The sequence below is a fragment of the Astatotilapia calliptera genome, chromosome 5, assembly GCF_900246225.1.
Source record: "Astatotilapia calliptera chromosome 5, fAstCal1.2, whole genome shotgun sequence".
Classification (NCBI taxonomy): Eukaryota; Metazoa; Chordata; class Actinopteri; order Cichliformes; family Cichlidae; genus Astatotilapia; species Astatotilapia calliptera.
In genome coordinates, this window is record NC_039306.1 from 25,459,948 (window position 1) to 25,484,951 (window position 25,004).

The 25,004-nt window shown below is 39.4% G+C and overlaps 1 protein-coding gene across 3 annotated transcripts in view; it reads left to right on the plus strand.

Annotated features, from left to right (window-relative positions):
* The first annotated feature begins 217 nt into the window (after positions 1-217).
* chchd6b (coiled-coil-helix-coiled-coil-helix domain containing 6b) overlaps positions 218-25,004 on the plus strand; it is a 52,082-nt gene continuing 27,295 nt past the window's right edge. Inside the window, exons 1-7 of one of the 3 annotated variants that reach the window (XM_026168466.1) lie at positions 218-481; positions 1,162-1,261; positions 1,510-1,564; positions 2,359-2,515; positions 16,256-16,276; positions 16,437-16,532; positions 18,096-18,212. In XM_026168466.1, coding sequence (XP_026024251.1) covers positions 398-481; positions 1,162-1,261; positions 1,510-1,564; positions 2,359-2,515; positions 16,256-16,276; positions 16,437-16,532; positions 18,096-18,209 — 627 coding nt within the window. In that variant the 5' untranslated portion in view covers positions 218-397 and the 3' untranslated portion in view covers positions 18,210-18,212. Of the gene's footprint in view, positions 482-1,161; positions 1,262-1,509; positions 1,565-2,358; positions 2,516-16,255; positions 16,277-16,436; positions 16,533-18,095; positions 18,213-20,848; positions 20,933-25,004 lie in introns of those variants that run through there. The other 2 variants (XM_026168463.1, XM_026168465.1) reach the window with 2 other exon arrangements.

A 25,004-nucleotide genomic window follows, 5' to 3' on the forward strand; every position in this document is an offset into this window, starting at 1 on the left:
CATGAACTAAAGAATAAACAGTGAACTCTTTGTTTCAATTGTTTTTTTCTACTATCTATAGTGTGTGTGTGTGTGTGAGCAAATGCGCTCTGTATGATCTTAAATATACCGCACAGGTCGCATTTTAGATTCGTCAGTCTTGTGTTTAACTACAATTCCCATCAACCCTTCGTCCGTTTACGATAAGCTGCTGTTAGCCATTGGATCTGTAATGTAAAATCTAGCCAATGAGCTTTCAGGATACTGAAGCGTTAAAATGACCTTTATTGGAGTATTTTGACCAGCAGTCGCTGTGGCGGCGACTCGAGCTGCTCTCCAATTTATGTCTTCTTCACATAACAGTCGACTTGGCTTGTATTGCGTGATTTAATTGAGTGGGAACGGAAAACTGGTCAAAATGGGAGGAAACGGGAGCACGGCGAGGAAAGTGTCATTCGGACTGGACGAAGACGAGAAGGTCACAGTAATTGAAGGAGTGAAGGTATAGAGTACAACGTTGTTGCTTTAGGGGTAATTCACACCACAGTTTTAATTATTATTATTATTATTATTATTGTTACGGTATATCGGCTAATGGCAGAGGCAGTAGTGGGATTTTGTGGTGGTATCCGTCTGTCTGCTGCGAGCCTGACAGGTCCAGTGTCCTTAAATGAACCCGGGTCAGAACTTCTTTTTCCTGTCATGTCCAGCTACTGTTGCCCTTTTTCTTAGATTAGTAGGTTATTATTTTATTAGTATAATAATGACTGATAAAATGCTAGCACAGCGGACAATTTCACAGCACTAGGTCACATGAGATGCTGGTGTTATTTCCACAGCAAACCGCTGATAGCTAAGACGCTATGTCAACAACAGCAAACACGTTAAGTCCTTTGCTGTTATTGACTTCTGTAATCAGAAGTACATGTCATGAAACATGGGGATTGTCATCAACATATTTGCAGTTTTGCAGCATGAGAATATGTAATCTTTTCTATCCATGCAGGCAAATAGCTAGCTAGCATTTGTTTCAATACCTTGTCATTGGATTGGTGAGGTGTACAGAAGTATTTTCTGTGTTATAGGACACTTGAATAGGCTAGGCGATGGACTTTAAACCTCTTAAGATTTAATCTGGTATACATTTACACTGCATTGCATGTGTTTATTAATCCCATCCAGCTCTCAGAAGATGTGCTCCGCAGGATGAGGGAGTCTCAGGGGTCTGATAGCAACAAGCCACCAAAGTCCTTGCCGGACAGTCACAAACCACCACCATCAAGTATGTCGCTGGTCAAAGGCCTTTCCTGTCTCACAAACTTCCCATTGTAACCGCAGCAAATATGTTCCCATGCACTGATTCTTGAGCACAGCATCAAAATATAGTATAATTGCAGTAGATAGCTTTGCCATGATTCATGTCTGAAGGGATCTTATTATACACACCCCTAACCCTGCTGCAAATCCTGCAAACGGGTTCATACTGTCATTTTTATATGCATCAGTAATCCTTATCCAATTGTGTGTTAGGTGCAAAACCATCAGGACCATCTTCTAAAGAAATTCAAGAGGAAATGCGGAAAAAGTAGGTGCTCACAATGTCAAGGTCACTGTTCCCTTGTGTTCAGTCATGCTTGTTTACATGTTTAGAATTTGTCCTGTAAGTTGCTCTGTTTTGTACACACACTACCTGTTGTTTGTCACTCCTCTGGTGCTTTTTCTGAAGTTTCTTCTAGCAGTTACTGACGGGAGCTTTTTTTTTTTTTTCCTTACCATGTTCACAAGGCTAAGGACTTGGATTTTACATGCCATAGACTGTAAACCTGTTTGAGACACATTCTTGATTTCAGATATCAAATTGTCACAAATTGAGTTGTATTTCTGTCATAGTTGGTTAAGGAACAGCTGCAGCTGAATACATGTTGAATACATGTAGTTGACAGATATTTGAAATGACGTGCACACAGTGTGCAATGTTTTGCAAACATACACATGCCGAGTGACCTGTTGACACTGCCTGTGCTACATTACTCTGTATAACAGGCATGTTTCTGTGCTGTTGGAGTGCCTATATGCTGTGCTGAGCCTCTGAAGACTTGCATATTGAAGTCCAGCAGTTCTCACTCATGCTCATTGCAATGCAGTTAATTTACTCTATGTATATTTTACTTTTCTATCACATTACAGTGGAAAACCATGTGTAACATTCTGGAAGTGACTTCTGTAGGCGTTTTCCACATTTATTTGTAATGCTTTGCATAAAGCAATATCTGTAAAACCTCAGTGGCTAACCCGCTATGCGAACAAAAACTTCAGAGGGCTTTCCATTGCAAAATAAAGTGTCAAAGGTTAATAGATCTCATGTTTCAATTACTTTAGCTTTGAACGTCAACAGGCCATGGTGAAGGAGGAGTTGGCCAAACTGGCCCAGAGGGAGAACGAGAATGCAGCAATCACTGGCCTGGATGAGCTGACCTCTGCCCTCATCATAGAGAAAGGAAAATCCCTCGAAGAGCACGAAAAGTCCAAGATACTGGTGAGTGATGTTTTCTGGATCTATGCCAGGAGCACATTTATTTAAATCTTCACGTCCTGCATAATTTCACTAGACACATCTTGATAAAAATATACTTAATTTGTTAAGGCTTAACCTTGGTAATGCTCTTATATGAATTTAAAGATGTAGGGAGACGTGTTTGTGATTGATTAAAGTTCCAGAAAGTTAAAAAGAGCAGTGTTAATTTGTTGAGATGCATTGTAGATCTATTTATTTATATTTTTTAGGCTAAGTTAATTGTTCCAAGACTTTAAGATGAAATAATGGCTCAATTTATCATTAAAATTGTAAAATCTAGCAGTAGTATGGATGCAGAGTACTACGCTGATGTAGTGGTAAACAGCACCCTCTACTGCTTTGACTTCGAATACTGAAGCTTTAGTGAAGCAGGGGATATCTGTGTGTCCATGTTTTTGCTCTGCACTTCTGAATAACATGTTTGTAAAAGCAGATAAATCAGATATTTGGATATTCAAAATCTGATTGTCTTCTTGTTGTTCAGTTAGTAACATTTGTCTTATTGTCATAGTTTGTACATGAAAGCTTAGTTCAGTATATTGCAAAACTCAGTGGTCACAGGTGTTACTATGCTATTTGTGTTTGGCATTGGTTGGAGTTTCTGATGATGTGAGAGCAACATAAACGTCATGATGGAAATATACAGTTCTTGTAGTGCTTTGTGGCCAGCAATGACTTACTTCAGCAGGTCATGTCAGTAACAAGAATATATGATCACTAAGTGTCTCCTACTATGAATATTAACACTCCACATTAATGTCCTAGGGTTTAATTAAATGTAGGTAATCACGTCTCCCTCGCCTTTTAGAAGCGGCCTGGTATTAACAGCGTGGCAACAATAAACTTGACAATTGGATACAGAACCTGTGATGTTTCAGCATTTTACTGTCTCAAAGCAGGCTTGTTGAAACAAAATGTTGTCTATATTCATAATTTAGACTGGTAATGAGTCAAACTAGCAGTGTGGTGTGTGTAGGATTTCAAACGGAGACGTTAGTGAGTCAGATGTGTGAGGAGTTTGATGTGAGATGGAAAATAATGTCTAAAGGCAGTAAGCTTGACTCAAAGGCTGGAAACCCTCGTGTGTGTGTGTGTGTGTGTGTTAAACAAGTGTGTTAAACTTGGATAGTGTTTCTCTTGTTAGTGACATCTATGTATAATTATGAGCAATGAACTATTGCTGATGATTAATTAGCAGTTCTCTCCCTGGTGGCTTCACTTGGCTCTGCTAAAGTTAAACATTGTGGATTTCCTACAACCCCGTCTCCCTCACTCTCTTTCTCCCCTCCAATTGATTTGTCCTGCAGTGTCTTTTCAGCGTGCCAGCCCGCTGTAATGAATACTGAATGAAGCCGCTGGCTTAGCTTACGCTGATACGGGCACCAAACATTTAATAATGTTGCATTGCAATGAGAAACTGAGCACTTCCCCTCAAAGCCTTGTTTTCTACTTTTTCTGTCAGGACAAGTCAATACAAGGCGTCAGTGTGTGTGAAGCTGTGTGTTTGTGTTCAAGGAGGGATGGACTAAAAGTGTTGCCTGTCTGTGGTTGTAAAGAGCAGAAAAGAAGTGTTGAGGAGACTCTGTCATTGCTTCTAGCGTGTTTGAGAAGGTTGAGCCTCACAGGTACAGGTGCAAACTATTTAAGTAAAAGGAAAGGGATTTTATTTATTTATTTATTTTTAGCCTTTAGGTGATGATAGAGTTGCTGTAGATAACCTGCACCTAGAGGTTCCCACCTTTTCCTCTTTCTCACTTGTCTTTCTTTTTCAGTCTCACCTCTAACTCGCCCTTATTTCTGCTCAGCTAACACATTTATTATTCCTCAGCTTGATTTCTATCCTGCTTAAACAATAACCCATCCTTAATTGACCAAAAACGATAAGACAAAACCTAGAAGACCTTAGTTCTGAGATAATAATAAGATGATAAACATTTTCCTGCTTGTGCTGTATTGCTTCAACTTTTTAGTGCATTCAAAGAACTGATTTAAAAGCTCCTCCATTCTTAGCGGGTGGGCTTCCCTCTCTTCTTTGTATTTTCCATTGACCTTACATTGGAAACGACCTTGCAAAAACGCAGCTGGAGGCTCAAAGAACAGCTTTCCCAAGCCCCCTGTCTTTTCCCATTACACTTTCAAATGCACTTTGTGTAGTTTCTGCGCTTGCCATGTTCCTTAAAGGCAGATGCATTCTCACACACACTTCTGTGACACTCGCCACAGTATATTGGCACATATAGCGCACGCTTCTGGCCTGTTTTCCCCCCTGTGCATTTTTAGCTCTCCAGCATCAAAACTGTGTGTTATGGGGAAATTCTGGTTCAGCTGTGGTGGTGTCCGTGGGCCCATCTAACTGCAGAGACCACATGTGTCTGCGTCTGTTATCAGATGGGGGCAGTATTTAAAAAAAAAAAAAAAGAAAAAAAAGGGGGTCTGACCAGCGTACTTGTCAGTCAACTGAAAGGGTCATCCATGTTGAATAACATGCAGTTGAGATTTTGGAGGCCTGCACAGGAGCATGTTTGTGTTGGTTGAAAACCCCTCTCCGGAGGCATATGCCTCTGCACACAACCTCAGTAGCATTAAGCATTACTGGTGGGTTGATTAGGGGGGTGTGAAGGCATGTACCCGCTGAAGAGCTGCTCCTCACACTGCCTCAGGCTGCCTGTCACAAACATTCACATTAGCCATTTACCCCACACTCATTACCGACCAACACCACCACCGCCATGAGTATTTGTGTCTGTCTGTGTCATTGCATATGTATACCTGTGCATTAAGCTGGCTCCATCTGCCAATCCACTCATAATGTTGACTCTTTCCATCTACGGCCCATTAATTCTTTCACATTAACTATAATACTATAAGAGTCTAGCTATCTTTTCTTTTACAGACTTGTTAGTGATTTTGGTTAGACTTTTTCACACTTATTCTCCAAATGTGTAACACTTTCTCAAATTGTAGCTGTGTTCTTGCTGTACTCCCCAGTTAACACTGTCTGTTTTAACTAATGATATCATTGTGGAAGAAGTGTGTTTTCAGAAAAGTGCCACTGAAATTTAGGGTAAAGATTAGGACTAATAATAGCTAACAATCCCTATTATTAGAGGAGCTTCTTCTCCTTTTTGCTCGTCGGGATCACCCGAGTGGATCAACTCTCTCCATCTCATCCTCTTGCCCTCCTGTCACGCCAAGTTCCTACACATCCTCCTTCACTACATCTATGAATCTTCTCTATGGCAAAAATATTACACCGGATGCCATTCCTGATGCAGATCCCCATTTATCAAGATTGGGAATGGCACTAGAAGTGTACTGGCTTGCCACCCTAATCGTACCCCACCACCACACAGTTGTGGCTATTATTAATATCTGAAGATATTACCCTTAAAATACATTTGTAATGGTTTTTTGGGGGCAGATGATGCTTTCAAATTGGGTTTATTTATTTTTAATGTGTATCAGGTGATGTGGGGAATCTGTGTACTCCTCCAAAGTTTATTTTCTGTAGAGTGCTGGATTCTTTTCTACTCCTACTTCTGACTCATATTTCACCATGTCCAAGTTCTCACCCCACCTACAAAGGTGCTCTTAAGAAGTGCATTCAACTTGGCTCTTGCAGTGTGTCATCCTGTCTCATTCTGAGACTATATTTAACTGTTACACCACGAGTGAAGACACAGAAGAGACGACGCGTTACATTAACACCTAGTCCCTTCTCCTCTCCTTTCTTTCATTAGCACCTCCTGTGTTTGTTTTTTCCCCTGCCTGTTCTCTCCACCTCAGAGGTGTCATTTCTGCTGCAAGTAAAATGCAATTAGTATGCACAGGTATTCAGTGCTGAGCATCTAACACCCGGAGACATGCAGACAACAACAAGCATCTGCTTGAAGCTATTGAATTTCAGAAGCCGGAAGGGTGTGAAGAATAGACTTTAATACCTGTGTGTGGACCACGGGTGAATGTTTGTATTCCTGTATATTAAAAGCATTCTTTTATCTGCTGTCTCCAGTGAAGAAATCGTGATAAACAGCAACATGAGTGCTCATACTATTCTAATTCAGATCTGCTTAGCAGAGTTCCAGATGGATCCATTTCAGTGACAATATTATGAAGGAACTAATAAAAACTAAAGGCACTGATATATATGAAGATAATCTTAGGAGAGAAGAACAAATAGACTGAGTGCCAGCTATGAATCTTTTTATAAGAATTTACTGTTGATCAGTCTTTTGAGCTTTTTCTGTCGTTCTTGAAAGTGTTTGTATTATTATAATTCTGCATGTTATAGTGTAGAATTTATATTTGCACTAAAGATGACGACTCGTTTGTGTTCTACAAAACAAGAAGAAGCCCTGCCCCCCCACAAAATTCAAGGGTCAAATATTTATTTATTTTTTTTGTCAATTTGCTTCTTGTACAGGACATTCGAGAGAATCAAAATTCTGTTTCTCTTTCACCTTCATATAAAGAAAAAATGAGAAAAGATGAAGCACTCGCCAGGGAATACATAAAAACGAAACCTAAAAAGAATAGTGGTAGTAGTGGAAAATATAAATAAAGGAATAGAATAGCTTGAGAGATGTACAATAATGGTAGTGCAAATGGCCAACAGGAAAGCTGCTTTTGCGAAGCTTTGGTTGAATCTGTTGAACTGTAAAGAATGCTTTTTTTTTTTTTTTTTTTTTTTTTTTTTTTCATGTGGAAATATAGTTGGTAGCACAGTTTTAGCTGAAGTGTGTGCGATAAGAGGTGATGCGCCCGTTTGGTCAGTCCTCGTGTTCTCACACCTCCTCCTTCCTTTTAACACCCTCACCAGATTGTGGGTTATAGATTTAAATCCTGCAGCAGGTAGTTCTGTAAGTCTAAAAATGTAAATGTTGCTGTGAGGCGATGCTTCTAGGAATTTGATGTCTTTAGTCGTTTTGTTTCCTTTTATAGCAACATGCAGCCTGTTTCTCTTTAACATATATTTCTAAGTAATTTCCATTTTCAGTTATAAGTTGATATGCCTGCTATTTGGACGTTTTTCATGGTGACATAATAGGATGTAAGCCAGTAAAGTTTCACTAGATGGCGCTGTTGATGCATGTTTGGTTAGCCGGAGGATTAAAAGAAGGATGAATGTGTGCTCTGCACAGCAACATGTGCTCCTGGGCAACATGTTCTTCCAGCATTTATTCCTCCTCCTCTGTGTCTCATCTTTTTATCTGCCGTGTGTGTGTGTGTGTGTGTGTGTGTGTGTGTGTGTGTGTGTGTGTGTGTGTGTGTGTGTGTGTGTGTGTGTGTGTGTGAGAGAGAGACTGATGACTCAGAGTGAAGCATTTGACACTGTCCAGAAAACCGATGATGAAAACCAGGGTGAAAAGCACAGAATTCATTAAAGTCAGACCTGAGATGACAAACACTCAGACCACAGGGTTGATGCCACACATGTTAACAGTATTGCCCAGCTGCTGTGTAGAAACACTCGGAGATGACACTTGACAAGACTGGAAATGTTGTGTTTTGCACTGAATATGCAGCCTTTCAGCTACAAGATGTTCTCACTAACCAGCAGGCCCCCCTGCTGTCTAAGTCTAAAAGACATTTGTCTCATTACTGAGTAGAATTCTCTGCAAAAGATCTCTCTGCTGTTGTTTCAGCACATTGCCACACTTTTATTGATTACTTTAACCTTTATCTTTTAATTAACTGTTTCCATTATCTCTGTGATTACATACACTAAGCGTTAGGATATTATTTATTAACATACTCATTTATATGCTTGCCTGGAATTGTATACCTCCTTGCTGATTTGGCCTGTGGCTACGCTATTCTGTCTGTTCTAATTACTTCAAGTATACGAATCGAGCAACAAGCGTGTGGCTTCAGCTCTAATTCATGGGATACTTTCTCATTAAGGCAAGATAACCTACACCTAATTCAATAGTTTCACATGATTATAGAGCAGATTATCTGATCTTGTAGGTGTACAAGATCAGGTGATCACTGCTTGAGGTTGTACTTTCATTCAGTATTTATCTTTCCACATTTGTTTTTTTTTTTGTTTTGTTTTGTTTTTTTGGCTGCCTGACTAGAAATCTTTATGGAAACACCAACATTTAATTTAGCCTGACATTTTAGATGCAGTCACATTCAATGTGTTTGCTTTTCTTTGTCTACCACCATTCGTTTTGTCTTGACCCACCCATTATAGTAGCCTGAGAAGTAATTGTGACTGTTACGATGGCTGGTTGTGGTAGAAAATGGCAGCATTAGGCTAAAGATGATCCATAGAGCTCAGAAGTAGAGAAACACAGTTGGGGAAAGACTGTAGTAGCTGAAAGGCAGATAGAAGATAATTTATTATTATAGCCCTTACAAATGAAGACGTCTCGCTATGACTGTCTGACTAGATAGCCAGGCCTGGTTATTGGCCAAAGACACAGAGGCAGGAGGATGACAAGAGAGAGGAGATACTTGATCAATAAAAAGAATGCTTGTGGAAAAGCATGTGTAGATATTGCAGTGGATTGAGAGGACTTTGTACTGAAACTGAGTGGGTTCACCATAAGAGAGGCGTTTGAGTCCAGCAGAATGACGTGCTGTGAAGGTGCACACGGCGTTTTATAGAAGCCGACTGAGGATGAAGTACAAGCGATTCAGACACACACATTCACACACGGCTAAACCACTTGTTATCAGCTAGTGTAATCACAGACTTGACATCTTTTCTGCATGTTAAAGCAGTTAAGCCCTTTGTGCACACTCTCACTCGCTCACACACTCGCACCGTACATCGTCTAAAGCAACAGTAATTGCTGACGAGCAGAGCGCTCACCAGATGAGGAGATTTTGATCGGTGCCGAGCAGCGAGTGAGCGCCTCGCACAAATCCTGTCAGTTCAAAGGACAAATGTGTAGGACTGGAATACCTCTCCACTCTCCAGGAGAGTGGTTGTGATGTAATGAGACGGCTGGACAAGACCTATTATCCACAGGAAAAAAAATAATTCCTCTCAGATAATTGTTCTCATAGGAGGCTATAATGATTAATGTTTGAACACTCAAAGTATGAGTCAAAGGTTTTAAAAATTTTAGGAGTTTTTGCTAATTGTTAAAGTAAAATGTTAGGTTGACTGGGCTGAAGCTTCCACAGAGGAAAAACAAAGGCAGGAGTGCTGACCCTGAATTTGTTTTATGTGAAAGTTTTATTTGATTCTAGCTTTTGTTTTTGCTTCATGTGGAAGTCTCAAGATTACCAAGATATTACTTAAGAAAATTATATTTGCAGCTTTAACGTTTAATACTATTAATAATATTAATGATTTATATGATAAAGAGTAAACATTGAATCTTGGCTCTGTTTACCAGAGAACACATTTTAAAACAGGTAGTAGAACATAGTCTAATTTCAGGAGTCAAAGAAAATGAAATTCAAAATCTATTCTAGTTATTTATTTACTTATTTAGGCAAAACTTATTCTTCATAAGATGAAAAGACTCTTCAAGACAGAATCATTTGGTAAGGTTTTCTTTTGCTTTCTTTTACGATTCCCCAGTTTTCCAACAAAGCCTCTTTCTTTTTAGTTGAATTGCATCATTTTACCTCAATCCCTCCTTTCACTTTTTTCATCTTAGTGTCTTTTTCACTCTCTGTCTCTGTGACAGTCTGTGGTGCAAAGCAGGCTGATGATGAAGTGTTAATTCATTTAACCTCCCCCAGCTATGTGACGACAACACACATTTAATGAGCAAACAGCTAGACTAACCAATTCATGGCTTTTGTGTTTGTAGTACACTGTGTGTGCGTTCTCATGTTTGGTTTCACGTGTCTCTTGTGGCTGCATGCAGCTATGTACTTCATAAACAGATGTCAGGCTGAGGATTTATGCTCATGTATGTAAACATCACCCTGTTTCTTACTAACACCCCCTGCTGTTTGTTTTTGTGTATCAACTATGAATTGTAAATTCAGTCCAGTTGTTATAGAAGATGTAAACTCAATGGCCACGTTTGTCAAGTGCAGCTGTTCAACTGCCCATTAATGCAGAGACCTAATCACCCAATCACATGACAGCACATCGATGCTGCAATGCGTCTAAAGTTCAAACCAGTAAGCACTCTTTCTAACCAAGGTATGAAGAAGAGTATCTCTGTTGAACTCTACATGTTTAACATTGGAGCACAATGTCTACAGCTGCTTAAGACCACACCAGGTGCCATTCTAGTCGGCTAAGAACTGAAGCTACAGTTGGCCTGGGTTCACCAGAAGTTGGGCAGTAGAAGATTGTTGCCTGGTCTCATGAGTCTAGATTTGTGCTACAACAGTTGGATTGTATCAACAGTTCCAACTCATCAAAATTGCTGATGAGGTGACGTGGTGTTAAAGCAGGGTTCTACGCAGCTGGTTCAAAAGCTTGACCATGAAATACAGCTTCCCAGGTAGAAAATATTTTTCAGTTTTATTGTGTGACAATATTGCTCAGCTCTGGCCAAGATAGAAGGTTAATTCAGTTCAGGTCAATTCAGTCACCTCAAGGCACTTTATATTGTAAGCTTGAGTCCCTACAATAATAGAGAAAAACTCCAACAATCAAACAATCGCTCTTTGAGCAAGCACTTGATGAGTGGACATAGTGTAAGTAAAAAAAACAACAACTCCCTTTTAACAGGAAGAAACCTCTGGCAGCACAACGCTCAGGGAGGGGCAGCCATCTGAAGGTGGGAGGTTAATGGAATAGAATTCAACTTTACTGTCTATGCACATGTCACAGGTACAAGGCAACGAAATGCAGTTTGCAGCCATCCAGAAGTGCTTTAGCCATGATATAGATATATTACAAATATATATTAGCAATAATATAGATATGTAAGTATATTACAGAAATGGGTCTATTATGGTATGTAATAATGTACACAGTATGAAGGTATGTTATGAATATGCTATAACTAGAAGTATGTACAGGCTGTAGGAAGTACAGGCTATGAACAGGATATAAATATGAAATAAAAACTATACAGAATATGAGATATACAGAAATGTGAACTATGCAGGTTATAAACAGTTGTAGAATTAAAAATTATCGTATTGTACAGAATGATCATTTACACAGAATTATACAGTAGTGCAGTTAAGATATGTGAGATATGTGGATAATTTCTACAGAGGCTATATAAAGTGCTAGTGGTTGTGAGTGGTGGTTCAGTCCATGTTATTATTGTGTGTGTGTGTGTGTGTGTGTGTGTGTGTGTGTGTGTGTGTGTGTGTGTGATTGTGGGTGTTTGTATCTCCTAACTAAGTGCCTTTGGTTACTGTTAAAATAAATGTAAAGCTACCTTTGTGCTTGACTTATGTTGTGTTATTGCAAATAATGTGTCACTGTTGCGCTATAATCCCTTAAAGATAACTATGAGTTTGCTATATTCAAATGGCCACAAAGAAGTAAGGCAGTTCTGAGGGTGAAAGGGGCTCCGACCCAGTACGCCCAAGGTGTATCTAATGTAGTGTCCAGTTTTTCTGTTATTCGATTAAAAAAAAAAAGACTTGATTTATGACAGAATCATAGTATGGTAGCCAATTACTGTTTTAGGAAGCAAACTTTGTAAAATTAAGATATTTCTGGAGAACTGATGTGAATGTATGTTTGGGATATTAGTTGTGACTGTGACATGGATGTAATACTCCAACCTGCAGCTGTGAATACAGTGTCAATGAGTTTTTTTATAAAACAATGGATGAAAATGTTTGACACGCATCACACACTGCCTCTGGCTTCTGTTACTCATTGTTTGATGTATCTGCCCTTATTCATTGGAGAGGGCAAGTAATGGTGCACGATGCCCCTGCTGCTCCCTGTAAATAAAAATTAACCCAGTTATAAATTGTTTGGTTCACATTTTGAATTGGTGGAGTTTTATTTAAATAAAAGGGGGGAAACGATTAAAAAAAGTGATAAATAATTAAAATTGTCAGTGACTTGTACAGATTGTAACGTATGTCTTTTTAAAAGTGATGGACATGTGTAAGCTCAAGTTCATACAAATGCTCTTCATCAGTACCAGTAGATTTTTAGTGAAGATGGCAACAACCAAACGAGAGGTGGGGTGACAGCACTTAGCTTTACCCATGGTGTTTATTACTGGCACAAGTGATGAATGTGCTTACTTCATTTGAGATGGCAGGAAGAAAGCTGTCACTGAATTAGCCCTTATTTTCTCCTCTCTGTCTGTGTTGGTGCCGTTCTCTCTTCCTCTCCACCTCTTTCTCCCTAATTAAAAAGCCAAATCAGGAGTTAAACTGCATAAACTGTGTCTGCCAGTGACATTCTCCAGCCTAATCCTCATTTTAGCCCTCTTTCCTCATCTTCTCTCTCGCCTCTCCTGACTGCGAGTATAAAACCACGGCAAAATCTTTTCTCCCCAAACACAGATTTATTCAAATGTACCATTTGCATAATTCAGTATTTACATAATTGATTTTCAAGGAAGCATTTCTCACCATGTGAGGTGGCTTTGCAGACCAAAAGGTCTCATTTTGACACGCATGTGCACGCACGTTCTTAGTGAAGTGTCACATTCTCTGCCACTGTTATTCAGTTTTTAACTCCCACAGAGAGACAGACGTGTGTGTACACACACACACACACACACACACACACACACACACACACACACACACACACACACACACACACAGTGTTTCTCTAACATTTCAAGTCTAAATGAAGCATCTGTTGACCCTCATGATACACCCAGCAAACACAATTCAGCTCAGCATAGATTAATCAAATCTATTGAGATCCATTAAATTGGTGTGGTTGTGTGGAGGGGGTGTCATTATTTTGCTTCCTTGCACTGCAACTTCTCCCTAGAAGTCAGTGTCCTGGAAAAACGACCAAGAGCACAACATGCAAACCCCAAGAGGTGTAAAAGCAAAAACACCCTGCATAAATCTCTACAACTGTACAAATTTTACTTCTCTAAGGGTAATGTTAGTAGAAGGACTCAAACAAAAATGAACACTGCTTTCCAAAAAAACATTTGAGTGTGTCTGTAGTTTGCCACAGACCTGGATGTTCCACAAAACTTCCTGACCACTTTGTTCTTTGCCCACATGAGACAAAAATGCATAATCCTATGTTTGGAGGATAAAAGGCAATGCAGACCAACTCCAGAATCTCATCCCATTTGTGAAGGATGCTGTATGAAGCATCACAGTTTGGGGCTGCTTTGCTAACTCAGGTTCTGGATGCCGTTCAATTATTGAAGGAGTGAATTTAAAAAGGGTTTAAAGAAATTTCACATTAGACTGTTAGGGCTGTCAACTCAAACCACATGAAAGATGGATAAAAACTTGTAGATTCACTATCTACAAAATACATTGATGAAATATGAAAATTCAGATTTTGGAATGGCAAGGTCAGATACTGTGGGATGACCAGAAGATGGCTGTTCAACTGAGACATGGAAGTAAGACTGAAGGAGGACTTTAGGGAGGAATGATCCAAATGTTTGTTCTATAAGACTCAAAAGTACCAAAAAGCATCTAGTAAAATCAATGCAGCTGAAGAAGCAAATAACAAAAAAAAATTCAAGTTTTTTCCAGAATTGGAAATGTCTGAAACAGTTTGATCAGACTTTAAATGAACCCTACCACTCCCCGCCATAAACTCCCTGTGATATCTGATTGCACACGTCTGAGAACAGCGCGGGTAATTGTCTGGAGAATTCACAGTGAGGAAGTGAACGTCACATGTCCTGCCTCCTGCACAGACACTAACTTTGCCTTAGCCAAACGATTCAGTAGTAAGAAGTGCAACTTTAAAATTTGTTAAAGTTTAAATTTGAAATGTTGTTGGTACAGTTACCTGCAGTCTAATAATTAAGGAATATTCCTAAACTGTTGGCCTGATCTACATACAAACGTAATCTGATCTGCAGACGGTTATAAACCAGCTGTATGTGTTTCTGTTAACTGAGGGATCACAGTGAATTCTATATGTATTGGCTTGATCTAGGTTCCCTGGGAATTAACCTTAGTCTAATTGGAATTGTTCTTTGGCTGTGTTATTGCTAGCTCAGTGGATTCAGACTCTTAATGTTCACATTGAGGCTGCTAACTGCTGGTCATCAGGGAGCTCGGAGCTGGAAAACAATGAGTGGATGCGTCTGAAATGCTATGTGGGCTATGGCCCATGAACTGCACCAAACTGCTTGGGTGTGAGTTTGTCTGCATTTGTATCACAACAAGCCCCTTCACCTATCTTCTAAGTCTTTCATCTATGGAAATGGGACCGCCACACTCCTGTGAGCACTGCTGGGGTCTACATACACACAGCACAAACACAGTCACATTCAGACACATACTTGGTTTAGGGCCAGCCATTGAAGAGCAGGGAGGTTAAACAGCTGGCATCGGCTGTATCCGTTACACGGATTACCCAACACACACATGCATTCTGCCGCAACTGGCTTTGTGAGTTCACCTCATTTAACTGAATGGTGTCTTTATGAGGCATAGCAACATTCGAGCCACCTACTGCTCTAGTCTGGCCCTTTCTGTCCCGTGTCTAATGCCAGACTGGCGGTACTTGGTAGCACTTCAAATTCCTTAACAGAATGTTTTTGATTTGGTGATATTCAAGAATATGCCGTATTATAAGATTTTATTATGGTAGTAAAGACTCGTATTGAGGCTTATAAATGATCATATAAATACAGCTGGTGAACAGCTAGTCTTGGCTGGCCTACTAAGAGGTTTTAAAGCAAACAGTAATCATACACATGTATAATTGCAATTGAACTGTTATTGTTAAAACTAAAAGTTGAGGCTTAAACTAACAGTAAATAATCTGTAGGGTTTTTTGGGGGGTTTTTTGTTTTGTTTTTTGTTGTTGTTGTTGTTGTTGTTGTTGTTGTTGTTGTTGTGGGTTTTTTTTTTTTTTTTTTTTTTTGTGTGTGTGTGTGTTTTTGTTTTTGTTTTTTTTTTAAAGCCAGAGAGACTTCTCAGTCTCTGAAGAAGTCACTTACCTGGATTATTGAGCATAAGAACAGGATATACACATGGTCCATTTTTGCATACTTTGTCTACCAACTCTATGTTGTGGTTTCTACTTTTTTACACTCTTTTAAAAGTGGAAAGATAATCTCTTCTCTCTCAACTGAAGAAAAAAATCAAGGCACATCATGAGATACAAGGCAGTGAAGTGAAACAGGGCATATAGGTGGTCAGGACAGGGTAGTGAGGACGGTGAGACTTGTTTCGATCCAAAAACATGTATGAAGATTTTGACACTTGTGATATAAAGTTACTTGGTTAGAGAGTCCATGTTGCAATATACTGGATGTATTATGAGTGCTATGAGTAAATGAAATGTGCCATATAAATAAACTTGCCATCGTTTGAAGGCTAGAATGACATCTCGGGTGACATTTTATATCTGGCAAATTAAGTTTAAATCTTAACCACTTGCTCTGCAGTGTGATGTATTAACCTTGTTCTGTCCTTGATCCTTTTCATTTCTTTCTTCTCTTGCTTTTTGCTACTTTCATTCGCCCCCTTTCTTTATATATCTCTACCTCACCTTCCTTCACTCTCATAATATACTTGTTGGTTGTTTGCTCTTCCTCTTTGTCTCTTTAACCATCTACTCCAACCCCGTGCCTTTCTTATATCCTCTACTGTCTAACTAACTCCTGCTCCTTCTCTCCCTCCCAGCCTGCAGATTTGGATGCCTGGGTAAGCAACACCACCATCGCTAGTGCCTGCTTCTTTTCTCTTTTTTTTTTTTTTTTTTTTTTAAATCACGTTGTTTTTTTTCTTGCTCTTCCCTTCTTGCTCTCTCTCCTCTCACTCTCTCTCCTCTATTCAAATGTCATGTTTTCATTGTGCATTAAAGCGAAGCTGTGAGTATGCTGCCGCCACCATTCCACACAACAACACTTTGGGAGGTATTCAGCTAGAAAATTACACATCATCTGTGCTGCTGGCAGAGGTGATTTTACTCACAAACACATATATACACTCACATCCCTTAAGCGTCAGTGTAGAAAGGGAAAGCTCTGTGAGCACAGTATAGGGATTTACAGATGTGTTCCTTGGGAATACATGCGACTGTTAAGTTAGGATGAGATTAGATTGGATTACAATAAATGTGATGTCACTCAGCGTAAGAGTGTGCGTCTGCATGGTTGTACCCACCATATCAGCAAAAAGCAGGGAAGATCAGTAGATCAGTCAGGGAAGATGTTGTTGTTCCATCTGATCTATATCGCTCTCGCTAATGCACAACTCAGTACAGTAATCAGTCATCATTACACCATCACACTGTGTGTGTGTGTGTGTGTGTGTGTGTGTGTGTGTGTGTGTGTGTGTGTGTGTGTGTGTGTGTGTGTGTGTGTGTGTGTGTGTGTGTGTGTAATACAGTCTTTCTGTTTCAGTTCTCTATAAATCCAGGGCCCATGGTTGCCTTTTGCTGCGGCACCCGCAGCCACTTACATTGTGTTCATGCACCATGTCGTGTTCATACTGTTGTAGCACTGCTTCACTCATTACCCATATTGGTTAGATATAATTTGCATTCATAAATGCCCTTCATGAACACTAATTGGCATTCATTTTTAAAATGTAGACACACATACACATACCGTACGTTCACCTTTATAGATTACAGGTAGAGAGAATTCAACCATCTCATGCACAGCGTGCTCGTTTAGCTAACTCTTCTAAGGCTGATGCAACTTGACTATCTATATGCAATTAAGATTTTGCAGCTGTTTGGGTTTTTTAACTGCTGCATGATGAAACCTTTAACATATGTATGTAAACACTTGGGTCCTCAACCAGCTGGCAGGGTTTTTGGAGCAACAGTTGAATTTAAGCTCACCTTAGTTTTATTACTGTATAATGCCTGTGTTCTGAATATCATGTTCTCATAGAAAGAGCACCGTACCTTTTTATTGCTAAATGAGTCAGTGACTGTCCAAGCAAAACACTTTCTTGCTTTTATGTTCCAGGCCATGTTTGTTTATTCAATTCACTGTATCTTTCTTTTTCCATTTTAAATGTTGTGATCAGAGGTTCTTAAATTGGCTCAGTGAATAACATCCAGTAATATCACACACTGAGCTCAAGGCATGGCTAAACAACCCTGATCTGTAGTGTGCCTGCGTGACATTTGTGACATTGCTTCCTTACTTGCACAGTCCTTTTTCTTGCTTTTGTCACTTGTCTTTACACCTTTGCTACAGTTAACCACTGTATCTTCTTTTAAGATTATTTGAATCAGTATTTCTTATAAAGAATTTATTTTCTGTCCTTTTTTTTGTAATATGAAATAATATCGACTCACTTTAAATTCTCAAGTAGTTAAAAGAAGGTGACTCCATAACAGTTCTCCTTTACAACAAGCATTTTCTTTGCAGCCACCATGCATGGGTATTTCTGACTTAAAGCTGATTTAAAGCTCATTTTCAGTGTATCTTTTTGACGTCTGCCTCCTGTCCTCCTCTGCTTGCATGCTGCTACGTCATGGCCCAAACTATGGGTCTTCCTACAGCCAATCTGCCACCTCGCTGCCTGTCAAAACTTGGCTAAAGCCATTCACCTCATCTTAACGCCAGCGACGCCATGTCAGCCCCTGCCACAGCTGTCCCAGTCTCATGCTACCTGAATAGTTTTGTAAGTTTTGTTACAATGCATGGACATAACCTTAAATAGCTGTTTTGTTGTTAATTGTTGTGTGTTACTTTGTGATGTAGATGTGTATAATCATAGACTTTCATCAAACTATATAAATAAAGTAGTGTATAGATAAGAACACATACATGTTCCTGGAAAAATACATAACTATAAACTTGTGAAGGATACTTAGAAAGTTCTCCTTGTGCTATCTGTGTATCCCCCATATCTAAATGTGTTGTTAAAGGGCAGGTTTCTATGTTTTGTGTGCTCACTAGCAGTGAATAGATGGAGTGCCTTTTGTAGTCTGGCTTGCATTTTCTTGGTAAAAATCTGGAAAGTGTAACTTAAAAAAGTGTTAGTGTTTTTTGCCTGTGGCTCTTTTGCTCCGGCAATTCTACAACTGTGCAATATTATATCAGTATTGAGTTCTATATATTAGATCAGTTATGTACTCAGATTATGATTGCACGGTGGGCAAAACAGTTCCAGTGCAGTTCCAGTGCTAGTGAAACTAGACTCTGCAAGTACTTCCAAATACTGTACTCTGTAGCTACAGTAACAAGTGGCATATATATGTTGTCTGTCTTATTATTTGACAGGATTATTTTGTGATTTAAAAACTATTATTTTGCATGATGGTTACTGTGAGTAACCGTGTATTCCTACTTTGATTTACAGTGGGTGGACTGTGTAGTCAGAGTTGATATTTTGCTGTATTTTTCCAGTTCGGGGTTTTGCTGAAAGTCTTGAGGCTTTTAGCGCTACATTGCAGTCTTTAAATGAGCACACATTCAGTCCTAAATGGGTAAATGGCTTGTATTTGTATAGCGCTTTACTTAGTCCCTAAGGACCCCAAAGCGCTTCACACTACATTCAGTCATCCACCCATTCACACACAAAAATGCACAATACGATCCAAAATTGATGAGCCACACTTTATTTCTTTATTTTTTTCCAAAAAATGGGAAGCTGGTGCAGTGATTAATTGAAATTTGCAGTAATACTTGGAAATACAGTATATGAGTCAAAGAAAAAGGTGTTTTTACATTTTCAACAAGCTTGAAAGTCAATATTTGGTGTGACCACCTTTATTCTTCAAACTGTCTGAACTCTCTTACGCGGCTTTCTTGTCATTTCTTCAAGTAGTCTTTAGGAATAGTTCTTCAGACTTCTTGAAGGACATTCAAAGCTCTTCTTTGGATGTTTGCTGCCTTTTGTTCCATTCTCCCAAGATGTGCCACACTGCTTCACTTATGATTTTTATTATTTTATTGTGGGGCCTTTACCTTACAATATAAAGCACTTTCAGGTGACTCTTGTTGTGAATTGGTCCTATATAAATAGAATTGAATAATGTTGACTTTATGACTTTAGTGCATTGGCAGTGTGTTTGAGCTCATTTTATGCTGAAAATGAAGCAATCGCTAATCAGACACTTTGCAGATCTGAAGATGCTTTTCTGTGTTCAGAATTTGGACGAGATCCCTAACACTACTGGCTGAAATGCATCCCCAAACCATGTCTGTGTTTTACAGACTGCTCTACACACACTCTGTTGGACATCTCCTGACCTCAGCATACACAGTGACAACTATTTGAAACAAAAATCTGGATTCCTCACACTGTCAGACCTGTTGCCACTGATTTTCAGTCTAGTTCTTGTATATTTGGCAAACCTCTCTTTTCTTCCTGTTTTCCATCTTTAAGAATGGCTCCTTGGCAGCCACCTTTCCATTGAGACCATTTCTGATGAGACATCAGTGAGCAGTAGATGGATTAACCAAAGGTCCAAATGCATCACTCAGGACCTGTGTCAGGTCTTTGCTGGATTTTGTTTTCCTGTTTGTTAAGGACATGACTTTCAGATACTGTTCATCTGCTGTAGTTATTTCTTCAGGCCTTCTACTACATTTTGTTGTAGTTGTTGTTTTTCGCTCTGGTTTTGTCTTTTCTTGTCCTTTTTTCCTTTTTTAAGGATGCACCACCCACCATGCAAAAATATGCCAGGTTTTCAGCTCTTTGGGACTCACCTGTTGGTGCAAAAATACTATTTTTATGGCGATCAAGCTGTGTTATCATCAGTATATTTCATAGATTCAACTGGAACATTCTGCTAGTAACAAAGTGCCTAAAGATATAATTTAAAATTGGTTCTTTGCTGAGTTGTCTGTCATGTGTTGGCACAACTCTAGTTTTTCTTTTTAAGTTGGGTACCTTTTCACACTTGAATGATTCATAGATTACTGTTAAGTGACAAACAAGTCAGGTACAAGGACTGGACTGAAACTCAGTGAAAAAGAAGCCAATGTCCAAAGAAGAAATCTAAAAAGACTTTCAGAAACTTGGAGACCTGAGACCATTTAAAAATGACAAAGTCTGGCAACTTGGAAGCAAAACCTAAAGAAAGGTGCGTCTTGAATCATTTGCACACTATATGAAACCGGATCCCAAGACTACAATATTGATGTGACACAATAAACACTGACCAGTACCATCCAAGAATTTACACATGTATGTCATAAAACAAAGTGCTATGTCATTGACAGCTGGTCTTCACATGTCATTTAAAAAGTGGTATACTACTTATTCTTATTCTTTTTCCCTTTCCTTTCTCCCTCTCTCTTGCAGGCCCGAAACCTGGAGATGAAAGAAAGGGAGCTTGCTACTATATCTAGCTTCTATAGGGAGCAATTGGAAATACTGGAGAAAAAGGTAAAAGCCATGTCCTTATCTCATAAACATGACTGCTATTGCATATCAATATTGGCAACACTAACATTAGTATACTGTTTAAAACAAGAAGCCAAAACTCACCTGAATGGCTTTTCCATTTGTCCACTGGTTCCCTTGTTTTTCTGCTTTGTTTCTCCCCTCTGGAGAGGTTCCCTGATGGGTTTGTTAGAAAGATACAAGAATTTACATTTTTTAGATGTATAACAGCCGATCTCACTAATGAGATGAAAAACATCCTGTAGACTTGGAATGAAAAGACAACTTCACATATAAGGAATATCAAAACAAATCCTTAAGTGAGATACAGTATTACTCACTCTCCATAGAGATTAACATCTTGGTGGAATACAAGACACTGTTTCCTGTCTTGGAAATGCCAAGCCCACGTACCAGTGTCGGAATATGAATGTAAATGAATTAAAAGTTTCAGCAGGCAGATAAGAGGCGTGACTTTCTGTTGATGTGCCTGCACTCAAGAGGTTCCTCAGATAGCTGGAGTTGCCTAATGCAATGCACTGTGCTTTTCTGTTTTCTCATCACTGTATACCTTTGTTTTGTTTTTTAATGCTTTAAAGGAATTGTGTGTTGTTTTCCCTCTACCTAATTTGCTTTTGATATTGTGCACAGTAAAAATCACTGCAATGGTGGTTTGATAAAGCTTTCTTTCAAAGTACCCAGTAAACTTTGTGAGGAGTAAGGCTGCACTGGCGTAGGATTTTGGTTGATACTCTAAAGCATATGCAGATGCTGCAAGGACTGAAAGTAAATTTAGAAAGAACAATTCCAAATTAACACCGATGATAAAGTATAATGAAAAATTATGAATAATTAAATGTAAAGGAAACAGGGTTTGAATGGATGAGTGAATTTCTTTTCTGTTCATTATCTTTGTCATGTTTAATTTGACTGCTCATTTTAAACATGACAAAAGTTTTAAATAATCTCATGTGAGCCAAAAGGTCAGGCTGCTGTAAACGTTCGGCTTCCATCAGTGTTTTCAACTCTTGGATCTGTATGATGCCAAAAAGAGAGATTTCCCTGGCCGTCTCTTGGCTGTGGGCAAAGCAACCTCACCCACATGTTCTGTCTGACTCAACAATTTGCTCTGCACAGGAAATGTATAATCAAACGTAGACGAATAGCAAACGTTTGATCAAAAAGCAAGCTAGGGGGCGGCTCTGGCGCAGAGGGTTGAGTGGGTCATCTACTAATTGGACAGTCAGTAGTTTGAGCCCCGAATCCCCCAGTCTGCATGTCAAAGTATCCTTGGGCAAGATGCATCCATCAGAGTGCGTCTAAATGTTGGGCAAAAGGCCTTAGGCATAGGAAAAAGCATTTTTATTAGTGGGTGCGTGGATGGGTAAATGAAGCTTTGTAGGAGTGCTCAGAATAAAAAAATTCCAATATTGTTTAAGCAATCATAAAAATCAAAGCAAAATATTGAATTTGCTTTATTTGTATTGTAGTTGTAAACATTTAAAGTAAGAGTCCCTATAAATAAAATGTGCAGTGAGATAATAGTCAGTCAATGTTATAGCACATTTCCCATATGTGCACTTATTAACAGGGACATAAATAGACATAGTTTCATACAGCTTACGATTGAAAGATTAAGTCCACCATTATGTTCCACATTAAGCAAGTGATTAGTGTTAACTTTGCTATTGATGTTTTTGCTGTCCACTTCCATTTTCCAGATCTTATATCAGCTCCGACATCTAATTGAGGGACGGCTAATTCCAATAAAGAAGAGCAAAGCTTTTTTTCTTTGTCTGCAGCTTGTTTACAAAAGCTCTTTGTCAGAAAACGATGACGTAAATACCCACAAGCACCTGCTTCCGCCTGGAGGCAATGAGGAGAACTCATAGAAAGTTGGCCTCAAAGAAACAGTAGCTAAATCAGCTTTTTTCAGACAGTTCATGAACTAAGGCCCAGTATAAGATAAGGGTTTTTCTGAAATGTGAATACTATAGTGTTACCATAGTAGACTAAAAAAGAAAGATGGAACTGGAAATTAGTCCAATAAACTTTAAGGTTACATTGACATAACCTGATAGCAAAATACACAATGGAAATACACAAGGAAATGAAAAGGTATCCGGTAGATGCAAATAACCTTACTCCAGTTTCCCTTCCCTTCATCAGTCCCGTTTCCCTCCTTAAATCCCAGCTTTCCCTCAGGTATTTGGTAGACACTCCTGGGGTCTTGACTCCCTTTCTGCGCCTCTACTCAGTCTCTCCCTCCCTGTAGCAAGACCCATCAGGCAGAGGGTTACTTTATCTACTCCCTAACACTCGCCTCCTTTAGGCCTGTGAGAAAACCTTTTACATAGGCAAGTTAAATGGGAGGGCCCCTGCACTCCGTGCAGCAAGCAACATGCGGTGCAATACTTGACGGAAGAGACTGATTGGCAGAAGAGTGCAGGATGGTCTATCTTTCTCCGCTTGCTGCTGCAGTCCCGTTTTCTATCTTTTTTTTATTTCGCCCCTCACTTGCACACAGCTGACCTGCATTTGAATGAGGAAGCTAAAAAGCAGGGTACTGAGAGGGAGAGATAAAGAGGCTATATGGACTGTGCATTAAACAGACAGTCTATCCTGAGCCGGCATCCACCCTCCTCCTCCTTTTTCTTCATTTTCCAGTCTAGCACTCCATTCATCCAGTTCTCCTTTCAAGCTTCCTCTCCATTTCCTTTGCTATCTTTTTTCTTTTCACTCGCTCATACCTGGTGCAAATTCCAGTGGGGCTGAAATAAATGGCCACTTAAAAGTTGAATTGTGACTGACACAGGTTATATACATAAATGCAAAGCACAGGCTGAAACAGTAATGTGTCTCACTTGTGACACAACTGATTCAATCAAGTCTTTAAATGGCTTTCCATACTTTAGCCTTTGTACATTCTGTGAAGACATGTCAAATGTTAGAACTGAGAAATGTTATCAGTAACAGGATTGGGTATTGTTGCAGCTCAATGTAAAACAGAGAAATTGAAAAGAATCCAGCCTGTTATCGGCACACAGTTCAAAAAGCTATTATCCGCGATTGTATGGAGGTCCATTAGTACGCATGGCATGGGTAACTCGTGCACCCAAGGAGCAATTCTTGAGCTGCTTTCTCTTTTAGCATGACAGATGCAACAGGCATGATTTCAAATGCAAATTTCAGATTTAAATTTGGCTGATGCACAGCAGACTGACAATCTTCAGACCCGGCTAGGTCTGCAGGGCTTTATTTATTGGTTCATTGTATTATTTATCTCTAATTTTATTTTACATTGCAAATGGAGTTAGCCAAAGGTTGGAAAGGCTGTAAAAAAAATAAAAATAAAATAAAATAAAGGACAATCCACTGGTAATCTGTGTGTGGCGTTCCACTGAATCAACATTTTACTTTGGCTTAGCGTCAGATTTTTCTAACAGGTTAATAATGGTGTATATAACTGTGCGCACACTGTGTGTGTGCCAGTGTGAGAATACACACAAGCAAGCTCTAGTGTCCAGTTTGCCTTAGGGATGAATGATGATAACAGGCTGTAATGTTTGTCTAAGGGCTGCGGAGACTGTTTGAATTCACTCCTGACACGAATGTGAAAACGGTGTGTGCATGTTTGTGTGCAGGAGTTTGTAGATTTGTGGGCTCTGACAGGTTTGCGCGCATGCTGTCATATCAGAAATAATTGTGGACAATCCATTGCACAACTTCCACACATACATGTTGTGTATATACAAAACAACACACAAACGCTGCAACGCCGGCTGAACATACCAGTGCATCTTCTAATTCTGCTCCTTCCCAAATCTCCTTCCCTCCTCCTCTATTTTTTGGATGCCTCCCTAATCTCTCAACAGTGTAGAGGTAGTGTATATCTGTCTTCCTGTGGAAATATACCCTGTGACTCTGTAAACAAGCCTCACTTTAAAATTCACCTCTTTTAATCCCTTCTACCCCCCCTTTTGTCGACTGCTTCCTCAAAAAAAAAAATTAATCCTCCTCCGTCCAAGCACGGCGCATGAAACAACCCCTCCCTCGCAATCCTGACATCAGCCCA